This window comes from Heterocephalus glaber, unplaced genomic scaffold (genome assembly GCF_053883595.1).
Source record: "Heterocephalus glaber isolate CG9 unplaced genomic scaffold, H.glaber_assembly_v1.0 deba00001429, whole genome shotgun sequence".
Taxonomy (NCBI): domain Eukaryota; kingdom Metazoa; phylum Chordata; class Mammalia; order Rodentia; family Bathyergidae; genus Heterocephalus; species Heterocephalus glaber.
Window position 1 is genome coordinate 12,438,999 of NW_028258294.1, and position 12,666 is coordinate 12,451,664.

Consider the following 12,666-nt stretch of genomic DNA (forward strand, 5'->3'; position numbering starts at 1 on the left):
GCACTTAGAACAATGACTGGTCCACAGTAGCTATTCAATAAATGTCAGCTATATTACTGGCCATTATTAATGAGAGTAATCATGAAAATCTTTTCTACCACAAAGAAAGTCATTAATTACTTTTTGGTAAAGAACCAATTTAAAAGTATCAACTTAGGAATGAATTACATACTTTTCTTTTATAAATAAGTAAACATTTCAAATTTGTTGTCCTGGTTTGGTATATTTTATAAAGGCAGAAGTCGCTAAGAATACCCCACCAATACTTCTTGTTTAATTAAAGATTATATTGATAGTGCTGGCCATAAATATCTAACAGAAAGTACTTCACCAGCACTTTAAAATAGTATACATACCCTCAAATCAGGAGAAAAGTTGTCTGCAGAAGTTGAAATGGAATCTGATGATATAACAGAAGCTGATTTTGTATGTACTGAATTCTCTGAATGAGAAGTGGAGGCGCTACAAAATACAAAAGCACAGTATGTTTGAAAAATGGGAGCGTTAAGGAACAATTTTAGGCATTTTATTTATAATTCTATTATTTACTAAACATTCCACTGCCATTATCTTCCACTGCCCATTCAATCTTGTATCCAAATATAGATAAATTACAGAAGAATCTGTTATTTATATTGATTCATTACTGTTTACACTGAATCATTATCTAGCACATATATTTTTTAAAATTCTTAATAGTAAACAAGTCCAAACTGTGCTATGAACAGCCTCTACCCTTAAAATTTCTTTCCAGTAAAAAACATTATATCACACAAGCACATCAATTAACACTATGAGAAGTACAAACAAGGGATAGGAGAAAAAGCTCTCAGGAAATTGTAGTAATTACGACTAAGGAAGCAAAGAAATGTGTTAAGTTTAAACATTTCGAATTGCTATTTTCATAGGTCAAATGCTCAAATATCAACTTAGGATAAAATAAAGTTAAGAGAAGAAACTGAGCTTGAGTCTTTAAAGATTCCAAAGGTTAGACTGCGGCTTTATAAACCACAAATGAAAACCAAAGACAAAGAAATAAAAATAAAGAACTTGAGAAAGTATAGGGCATATTTATTGAGCAATAAGCAGTTTATTCAAACTAAACAGATAAAAAACAAAAAATACAACCTATTGCATCCTAAATACTAGGCTTAAAAGCCTTGCTAGTAAAAGGATACCACTTCATATCTACTAGGGTGGTCATATGTAACTGAAACAAAATAGCAAGTGTTGGCAAAGATATGGAAAAATTGGAATATACTACGAGTAGGAATTTAAAAATGGTATAGTCATTCTGGAAAACAGTCTGGCAGTTTGTCAGCAGATAAATCACAGGGGCCTATATGACTCAGCAATTCCATTCCCAAATATATATGGTCAAGAGAAATAAAGACATGTCCACAGGGGGGAAAAACACCGAAATGTACATAAATGTGTACAAAAATATACTTAGCATCATTGTTTTTTTTTTTTTTTTGGTACCAGGGATCGAACTCAGGAATTTGCACTTGCGAAGCAGGAGCGGTGCCACTGAGCTAAATTCCTGGCCCAGCACCATTATTCTTAATAGCCAAAGAGCAGAAAATGATCTATGTCATTCTGCTTAAAATCCTTCAAAAAGGCTCCACACTGTTCTTAGGATAAAGATCAATACTTTACCATTGCCTCAGGTTGGCACATGATCTGGCTGACCACTGACTCCTCCAAGCTTCCCTTTCTAAATCTTCCCCTTGTTTCCCCCAGTCCAACTACGCAGGACTTCTTTGAGATCCTTAAATAGCCTGGACCTCTGCAGTGAGCATGGTTCGCCAAACACCCTCTCAACTTTAATTCTCAAGAGAAACACCACAGAAACACCTCCCCTGGGAAACCCAATTGGATATGGTGCCCCAATAGCTGCTCTCACAGCACACTGTGATTTTCTTTCTTTCTATTTACCAGTCTGTTCTTACATATCTTAGTAAATGTTTGATTAATATCACATTCCCTACAATTTCAAACTTCAAGAAAGGAGGGAAATGTTGAGAGAAGGATGTGGGTTTTCCTCACCATTCTATTCCTAACAGCCAGGAAGATGCCTGGTCTAGAGCAGACATTCAGAAAATATTTGTTGAACAGATGGATAGATGAGAAAGAGAATGATTAAAAGACTGGATTATTCTAATCCAATTCATGAGAGGCCATGATTAGAACATACAAGATAAAATAAAAAAGAAAAGTGATATAAGGAGAGTAGGAAGACATGTGAAACAAAAATAAAGAAAAATAAACAAGGTTGTTAGCCTTCTGGAGTTCTTATGTGTTATTTTATATACCACATATAATATCCTATTCCCATTAAAAGGTTCAACATGATATTGAGGCAAACATTTCTTTAAGGCCGCTACATCTTAAGGGAACAGCAATCATTAAACAACTGGTGGGAACTGAGTTTTAAAAACATGTTATTTCCACTGGAGTGTTTAAAGGGGAAATAGCCAGAAATCAAGAAACCAGGATCTTAGCCTTATGTAGTTAGCAGCACCACTCTTGGCCAACCCAGTTAATCGCCACACCTCAGAACAGTTTCACACTCTGAAAAGCACTGTTTAGATTGTTAGTGGTCCTTAAATTTTTGATGGTCATATACCATTTTGAGAATCTCATGTAATCTATTCCTTGATTGCTCACAATGTCAGAGATTTTTAAATGTCAGGGACTTTATAATGTTTAAGGTCAAGATGTGTGGCTTGCAACATCAGGGACCATAAAGTTAAAATTCTTAGCCCAAAGAACCCTTTTAGTTCTGATGTAATACAGGTTTCTGAAATGAGTAGGTTGCCTTTTGTAATATCCATGTAGCATCTAGATGAATACTGAAAAATTAAACTGAGAAATTTATACATGCATGTGCATGCACACATTAAAATAGATTCATATTTAAAAGTTTTCTTTAAAATATTTTAATTAGTCTTGAATATCAAATTAAGACACATAAATCACATAGAAGAATTATTCCAATATTGTTTCTTAAAATCTTTTTTTCTTAAAATCTTTTAGAAAACATTTGTGTGTAATAGATTTAAAGAGAAACTAAATCTAATAGGTACATTTATTTCAGGAGCTCTGGAATAGCACTATGTAAATTCAAAACCTTTGTTTATAGATAAATAGAAAAGATATTAAGAAATATAACACAATTTCATTAAATATTTTCATTCTTTATATTAAGTTATTTTATCTGGACTTGTACTTATTTTTTTTAAATATATTTGAAAATTACCTAATTCAGCTAAGTAGTGATTCCATTTCAAATGCATACACAATTTCAAAATGTACTTCATTTCAAATTACATCTGCATTCAAAGGAGAGAGACCCTCTAAAAATACATACAGGATTGGTTGGCTCTGTAACTCTTCTCTCTAAGTAATTTAATCAGACAGATCTAGAACAGAGGAATATAAACTCAACTGATTCCAGGACATTAGCCTTGACAGTGCCCAACAGGGTTCTGTTTGCAGGCTTTTTTCTTTGTGATTCACACACTTAGCTATAACCTTGTAACCTCAGTACTTTGGAGATGCCTATTAGCTTCAGTAGCCTGACTCTTCTGAAGCACTTGTCTGCCAAAGTGAAAAGTGGAAATACAGTACATGACTTGAAGTAATCAAGGTACCTGAATCTCTGAGAGCATATTCATTTTTACTTCAAGCACCACATGTGATTTTTCTTCACAAGTCTCTTCCCAAATCTGCAGACCGTATTTCATTTTGAGCTCAGCTTCCTTCTACATTTCAGCAAACTGTCTATCCTCAGTCTCCATTTACTCAGTATGCCCTCATTCCTTAATCCCTTGCAATCTAGGTTCTGCCTCTATCAATCAGCAATCCTTTAAAATGTCTTTCTATAATTACTAATAACCTGACTGCTTAAAAAAAAAGCCTTTTCTCAGTTCTGAATATAAATTCTCACTTTCTTCACTATATTATTTTAGTTGTACTATCTCTCATTTTAATTTAACCAATTCTTTACAGTACCTACTATATGCAAGATATATGTAGTATCTGCCTTTAGTGAGCTTTCATTCTAGTGTACTTCACACAACTACATCCACACAAACGCACACACAGAGTATGATAAATGCATCAGAGACACAAACAAAGCACTTGGGAGTTTGGAAATTGAAAAATTCACATATACCTTTAATTTAGAGGCTCAAGAAAGGCTTGAAGATAGAGGTAGCATTAGGGAGTAGCTATAATCATAAAAGACATTCAGTACCTTCCCAACAATTTCACTAAGCAAAAAAACATCCTGACCAAAAACATTTAGGAAATTTAGGGCATGTTAAAGCAGTTTTCAGAAGTAGACCACTTTGGGGCTGGGGATTAAGCTCAGTGGTTCCGCTGCCTGCTTGCCTTGAAAGAGAAAGGTCCTGAGTTCAATCTCCGGTACCAAAAAAAGGAAAAGGAAAAAAAAAAAGACCACTTTGGTTAAAATATAAGGCATAATCAAAGAAAATCCTGAAAAGGTGGGTTTGAACTAGATTGTAGTAGGTACTAAACAAGTTGATATTTAGTTCTGTAAGCAATGAGAAACTACTGACAGTTTCTGTGCTTTACAAAGACTTTTTTTTTGGTACCGGGGATCAAACTCGGAACCTTGCACTTGCAAGGCAGGCGACAGAACCACTGAGCTAAATCCCCAGCCCCAAAGACTTTTAATAACAGGTCAAAGAATGGATTATAACAATAGAAAAATTTGTTCAAGACAATAAGAAAGCCTACTCAAGTCAAGAATACTGAGTACCTGAACTACCACGTACTCATGACTATAACTCTAGCTACCTGGAAGGTGAAGCAGGAAGACTGTGAGGTCAAGGCCAGCCTGGGCAATGTACCAAATTAATATCTCAGAATAAAGAAATGGAAAAAAAGAGGTTGAGGGTTTGGCTCAGTAGAAGAATGCTTGCCTACCATCCATGAGGCCATGGGTTCAATTTCCATTATCACACAAAAAAAATTAAATAAAAACAAGTCACTATCAACCCAACCAATCATTCTCTATCCCTTTCTCTGCTGTTACTGTTCCCAGCATACTCATCATCTGACATTCTTTTTGTTTTACTTATTTCTCTCTCCCACATTCCCTCCTACCCCAACCCCCTTAAAATGTAAGCTCTTTGAAGGTCTCAAATTTTGTCTGTTTTGTTCACTACTGTATCCATATTATCTAGATCATGCATTCCCAATGAAAGGAATGTTGCCTCCAAAGGGGAAAAATGGTTCTTTGAGGGTAGAGTCAAAAAATATATTACTCTTTTAAGTATAAGGTATAGATATACATATGGTATATAAAATTTATATTTCCATGGGTAGAGAGAACAGCTTGGGGGAAAATCTTCCTTAGGAGGCAATAATGTTTTAAAGGGTTGAGAAACACTAGTGAGTATTAGACTAATGCCTGGCATATAGTAGAAGCTCAAAAGTTGAATTTTACTAAAATTTACTGAATGAATTAGTTAATACTGAGTGCTTGACATATGTTAGGTACTATTCACGTATTTATGAAGATGAAATTAAAATACATTCAAAGAATTTAGCACATTATCTGACAAAAAAAATAAAATTACATAAATTATTACTTTTTACTAATAGAAGCTAGAACACAATACCTCTTAGTCTCACTGCATCCTACTTTAACAGACTGCAGTTAAACATAAGATTGGAAGATTAAAGTGAATTAAATATTTAATAATTTAATCCTTGATGAAGCAAGGAGTTATCCTTAATCTGACAGTCCCTGCCAGAGAAAAGATAATTTATTAAACTAAAAATTATCTCTAAAAAGGAAACTTCCTATATCCTTTTAGTAAGCAGTATCAATTATTAAACCATTGCTAAAAGCACAGATCCTTTCTGCTTTCATCCTATATGCTATGTAATATTTTATTTTATGACAATGAAAAGATGTCTACAGTTAAGTGTTTATGAAGGAACATCATATGTAACCATACTAAAAAGCATCTTCACAATATGCAGCAGAGGACACCACCAAATAGCAACAAATAAACTATTCTCCCACTCCAACTAGGACTGTAAATTTAAGCTATTAGAAGAGAAAGAAAAATTAGGTGTCAAATCAAGGAAAGTTATTTAACCTCTGAGAACCTTAATTTCACATTGTAAAGTGGGTATAAAAATACTTGTTCTACTTATTTCACTGGGTAGTTATAAAAGGCCAAGTGAAAATGAAGAGAAAGTGCTAAACTGTAAGATAACTTCTGAAAGAATAGCATGAAACATTCTGCAACCAATAATGGTGCTAGCATGTAGGAAACGAACTTAGTGTTAAAATGCTTAAGACTTAAAAGCAAAAACACATATGCATAGGACTAAGAAACCAAAAGTATCCTCTTGGGAAGACTTTCTGGAGTAATGTCATTTCTCCTAAATATACTATATGCTCCTGTCAAAATATTCACCTTTAATTCACAGCTATCTCTAACTGGTTGATAATGTTTTTCAAGAAAGCTTATGTTTTCTAGTTTGGTTTTTAAATGCACAAACTCAATAAATGCTTGTTTACCAAGAAAATTTTCTAAATAGGAATTAAAACTCTTTTAGAGATTAGGATTCACAACATGTACATTATACTGAAATGACGGCGATAAAACAATAGGCCAGATCTATTAACACTGAAATAAAAGGATAACTGATTTATACATAAACCTTTCAAAAGATTAACTTTATCATTACCAAAATTAACAGACTTGAGGAAAAGTTATAAAATGTCAAAAAAGAATCTGACATCATTTTTTTTTTGGGTACCGGGGATCGAACTTGGGACCTTGAGTTTGTGAGGCAGGTGCCGGAACCACTGAGCTAAACCCCCGGCCCTCTGATGTCATTTTTTACAAAAGCCTAATTGGACAAAATCTGGGCAGATGAATAGTCCAAATATACTTTTTTTTGGTACTAGAGATCGAACTCAGGACCTTGTGCTTATGAGGCAGGCGGTGGCACCACTCAGCTAAATCCCTGGCCCCCAAATATACTTTTTAATGGCTTTTATTGTTGGATTTTGCTTCTTAATCCATTCTGCCAGTCTATTTCTTTTGATTGGTGAAGGGAGGCCATTAACATTGATGGCTACAATTGATAGATACTGACTCATCCTTGTCACGATGTTTTACTGTTGTTGGCTCTTTTTTTTATTTTTCCCCTTCCCTTTAGTTTCTTGCCTTGCCTGGTGGGTTTGCTCTGTTGGGCCTCATGGAGTTGTGACCTTCATTGTCTTTTTCTAGGATATTGTTCAGAATTGTCTGGAGTGCTAGTTTGGTGTTCAGGAAATTTCTCAGGTGTTCTTTGTCGTGGAAGGATCTAACTTCCCCAACAATTTTGAAAGATAATTTTGCAGGATACAACAGTCTAGGTTGGAAGTTTTCTTTTAGGGCTTGAAATACTTCACTCCTTGACTTGAGGGTTTGTGTTGAGAAGTCGGCTATGATTCTGATGGGCTTTCCTTTGTAAGTGATTTGTTTCTTTTCTCTGCTTGTAGGATTTTGTTCTTCTGTTGGGTTTCTGGGATCTTGACTATTATATGTCTACGTATAGATTTTTTTTATTGTGGCTAGTTGGAGTTCTATATGCCTCACTTATCTGTATGTCCAATTCTCTACCTCTGTCTGGGAAGTTTTCTACTATTACTTCTGTGAACAGTTTTTTTATGTCAATTGTACTTTCTCCTGTTTTTTCATGGACTTCTTTGCATCATCTAGCAGCTGCTGGATTGATTTCTCATAGTCTCTTACTATTTTGAAGAAATCTGTTTTCATGGTGATTAACCACAATCCTGTCTCCTGTATTTGATATTCTATCTTCACATTCCCTTAAGCTGCTATGCATACTTTCAGTGGAGTTTTTAATCTCCTGAATATGTTTGAATCTGTTTCATGGATTCCATTTCTTTCTTATGTTGGGCAATCATGGTTTCCATTTCTTTCTTCTGTTGGGCATTCATGGCTTCCAGCATGGTTCTGAGCTCATCTATTTTTTTTTATCTGTTTGAGTTCTAGAGCTTCTAATCATGTCTTTCACTCTGCTCACCGTCTCTGTAGTTATCTGGGAAATTATCTCTGCTTTGAATTTTTCTAGAGCCTCAATTATCTGTTTTGTTACTTCCTGTGCTATCAGTTCAGGGTGTCCAGGTGGTTGATTATCAGACTTTTTACCTTGTTTCCCCCAGAATTTGTCTTTTGTGGGGTGGAAGTCTGAGTTTGTGCCTTGCTTAAATGTCTTCTCATTTTTGTTTTTAGTACTATCCTTGGTTTAATTCCTGGGTTGATACTTTGTAGTTGCTTATTGTAAATATCTTTGTTGCTTGTAATTAGAACCCTTATGGAATGATTGCTTCTCAGAGGTGTCTTCCAGATATAGCTGGTCTTTAGGTTTTGGGTCTCTAATGGCTGTGAGGCTATCTCATTTTCATTATACCAGGAAGGACAACTGATTAGATCAATCAGAACACCTTAGCCCAAGTGATACAATCAGCAACACTATAGCATGAAATACATCATTACAGAATGACAATTTATGGTAGTTATTAATCTATCACCTTTAACTGTGTGAATTAAAACAAAATTGAGGACCAATCCAACATATGTTTATAATGAATAAACTCTTCAATATAGCAACTTTACCCTGCGAGATGGGGAGTTAGAAGGAGTTGGGGAGGGAGGGATAGATAGGTAGAAGGATAGGGGAAGGTTAGCAGTGAGGCCAGAGGACACAGGAAGATCACGCAAACTCTAAGAAACTGTTGAAGACAAGAGGAAAAGACAGAATGAAAGAACAAAGACAAGAAAAGAACAACCTAACAGCAATAGGGAGGCTAGAAACTGTATTTACTTTTCTTTATAACTAATGACAATCAAGAGAAGGAAAGAGAGATGAAAAGAAAAAGAAAAAGAAAGAAGAAATCTGATTTAGGGCCACAACGGGAACAAAAAGGGAGATAAAGAACAATGTAGGAGAGTGAGAGAGTGAGAGAGAAAAGAAAAAAAAAGGAAAAGAAGAGGAAAAAAGAGAAAAATTTGGGGGGTGTGCCTGCAGGCACTGGAGCCACTAAGCTGGTGGTTGGGGGGCAAGGTGAGGGCAGGCTGGAGCAGGGCTCCATGCGGCCGGCAGAGGTCCTCACCTTCCACTGGCTGGTCGCTGTTGAGTGGGGAATGGGTTGGATGGAGTGGGGCTCCAAGCGGCCAAGATCCTCTCAGCCCACCTGTCTAAGCTGGTGGTTGGGGGGTGGGGCAAGGCCAGGATCAATGGCTTTTAATTACTTAAACTACTTCATAGAAAGATTTCAGGCAAGATTTTAAAGCTATGATGTTACTATTCAAATTTTAGTCAATCCTCCATAATATCTGGATGAACCACTAAATGCTGCCTCCCTCTCCCTCCAAATAAACAGATTTTTTTCTCAATGCATGCTTAATTGAATTAAGCAATTATTCTCTAAAACCCCTGTCCCATATTTGCCAGGCTATATAAAGTGTCCTATAAAGCCTTTTGTCATCAAGAGTGGGCTCCAATGTGGAGCAGGAAGTGTTGAGGAAATGAAGGTCTTGTCAATGAAGACATTCAAAAACCATAACTAGAGCAGAGGTAATACTATACAAGACAGTTTTTGAACCTCTACTCAGATTCTGTAAGATCACAGGCACAAAGTTCCAAGATCACAGATGAAGAGTTATAGTTCTAAACACTGGAAATTTTTGCTGAACTAGATTTTACTGTTTTAATGTTCCTCCTGATAGTCAAAATATCCCCAGCTCTCCTCAAAATATTGTCCCATTTCAAACTGTGACTCAAGGACTTGTCCTTCAAGTCTTTTTTTGTTTTTTTAAATGGTAATGGGAATTGGACTCAGGGCATGCTGACTTACATCCTGAGTATTTTTAAATTTTATTTTGAGACAGGGTTTTGTTAAGATGCCCAGGTTGACCTTGAGCTTGATATATTCCTGCCTCAGTCTCCTGAGTATCTGGGATTACACAGGTGCATACCATCTCACTTGGCCTTCTACATCAATTCTTAATGACAATGCACAAACTTTCCCTGTGTAAAGGCCCTCAGGTTCATAAAAATGTTCTTCATTACCAATTACTGTCGATTTTCTGTCCAAATCAAAAGTGGTTAAGAAATTATAGTCTGTTCCAGTAAATCCTCAAATCTCTAAGCCATAAATAAAGAGAAAACTTCCCATCCCTGGGCAACCTGCAAATGCTAAGATTCTAAATAATGGAGAATTAAAGTATACTTTTATAACAGAAACAATCATAATATCTCAAAGCAGGCAAAACATAATTTCTACCCTCATGGGCATTAACATCTTTACTCAGATAAGTATGTTATATCAAAATATTTTTAAAATATTTATAAACAAACATACATCATAGAAATTAATGAAGTAGTTATAGAGAGAATATTTTCTCAAGAACAACAAAACTGGTCAGAATATAATCAGTAATCTGGAATACCATTAAGGATATCAACTACTTTTTGTACTTATTCATACTTTCATTCCTTTTCCCCATGGTACTTAGATTGCTCTTAAAATAAAACAATTATAGTCTAATGTATTAAATTTTGATTATTAATCCTTAAGAAAAGTAGCTAAAGGTCACGCAGAAGACTCCGAATCAGCCAGCTGCAGACAGGCAGGTCTGCGCATGCCCTGCTGAGGTCCCGAGTCACACAGAACACGCAGAATCAGCCCGCACCCCAAAAACAATCCACTGGACCCCCACCCCCGCTCCTCTGTACAGCCACCTGGTTCCACACTACAAAGACGCAGAGGACACCGGACCACCAGACCATGGTACTGAGGCCTGCTGCTCCCAGCCCAGAGGTAGGGGCTTCTGAGCTTCCCTCCCACTGCTCCTGGTCCAGAGGAAGAGGCTTCCCAGCCACCATTCCTGCCGCTGCTCCCAGCCCAGAAGATAGGGCTTTGGCGCCACCTTCTGTCCCGCCGCTCCTGCCCCAGAGGAAGGGGCTTCCGGGCCACCATCCCTCCCACCACTCCCGGCCCAGAGGTAGTGGCTGCTGAGCTGCCATCCCACTGCTCCTGGACCAGAGGAAGGGGCTTCCCGGCCACCATCCCTCCTGCTGTTCCCAGACCACAGGAAAGGGCTTTCGGGCCACTATCCATACCGCTGCTCCCAGCCCCTGTCCCACCTCTCCCAACTCAGAGGAGGTAATCTGTGCAGGCACTAACAGCAGCCCCCCCACCCAGTTGAAATGAGAAAACACATAAATAAGTCTCAAAACCAGACTTCCAGATCACCTACAGCAACCCCAAAGGGAAATGAGATGGAACACTCTGATACTCAACCACCTGGACCCAATGAACTGGCAACAAAAGGGGATTTGGAAAAAATGAAACCAGAAATAATTTCTCAGATAACAGGAGAAATTGTGCTCCTAGTGCAAGACATGATTAATAAATCTAGAGAGGAGTTCAGGAACATGATGGAATCCCAACACAGGAAACAAATGGAATCCATAAAACAGATGCAAATAGATTTCCAGGACATGAAAAACTCCACTGAAAGTCTACACAGCAGAATGAGCCAATGTGAGGACAGAATTTCAGATATAGAAGATAAGACTGCAATTAATGACCAGGAAAAAAAATTGCTTCAAAATTATAAGGGAACATGAGAAATCAATCCACCAGCTGCTAGACAATGCAAAGAAGAATAACATAAGACCGAATGGAGTCAATGAAGAAACATGAGAGAGTGCAGATGACATAAAAATATCTCTTCACAGAAATAATGGCAGAAAACTTTCCAAGCAGGGGAAAAGAGCTTGACATACAGATAAGTGAGGCATATAGGACTCCAAATAGCCTTGATCAAAAAAAATCTACACATAGGCATATAATTTTTAAGATTCCAGAAACTCAACAAAAGAACAAAGTTCTACAAGCAGTTAAGAGAAAAGAAACACATCACATACAAAGGAAAGCCCATCAGAATCACAGCAGACTTTTCAACACAAACCATCAAGGCAAGAAGAGCTTGCAATGACATATTCCAAGCCCTAAAAGAAAACAGCCTCCAAGCCAGATTGATGTACCCTGCAAAACTATCTTTCAAAATGGATGGAGAAATAAGATACTTTCATGACAAAGAGCACCTTAGGAACTCCATGAATACCAAACCAGCACTCCAAAGAATTTTACACAATATCCTAGGAACAGACAATGAGGATCACAACCCCAGGAAGCAAAGCAGAATGAACCCATCTGGCATGACAAGAAATTAAATGTAAAGAGGGAGAATGCAACAAAAAGAAAAAGTCATGGCAATGACAAGTCAATACGTTTCAGTTATAACCATCAATGTTAATGGTCTCAATTCACCAATCAAAAGAAATAGACTGGCAGAATGGGTCAAGAAGCAAAATCCAACAATATGCTGCATACAAGCAACACACTTCAGTCAAAAGGAAACTCAGAATGAAAGTTAAAGGGTGGAAAACAATACTCCATGTGACAAGAACCCGAAAAAAAGCAGGAGTAGCTATCCTCTTTGCAGATCAAGTGGATTTCAAACCAACACTGATTAAGAGAGTCAAAGAAGGACACTACATCCACGTAAAGGGAAGAATCCAAGAGGAAGA

The 12,666-nt window shown here is 36.9% G+C and overlaps 1 protein-coding gene across 7 annotated transcripts in view; it reads right to left on the reverse strand.

Annotated features, from left to right (window-relative positions):
* Mtmr2 (myotubularin related protein 2) overlaps positions 1-12,666 on the reverse strand; it is a 96,961-nt gene that overhangs the window by 63,353 nt on the left and 20,942 nt on the right. For 5 of the 7 annotated variants that reach the window (XM_004838073.4, XM_087212313.1, XM_004838075.4 and 2 more), the window contains one exon: positions 357-462. The exons of the other annotated variants lie outside the window; for them this stretch is intronic. In XM_004838073.4, coding sequence (XP_004838130.1) covers positions 357-462 — 106 coding nt within the window. The remainder of the gene's footprint in view (positions 1-356; positions 463-12,666) is intronic. 7 annotated transcript variants of the gene reach the window in all.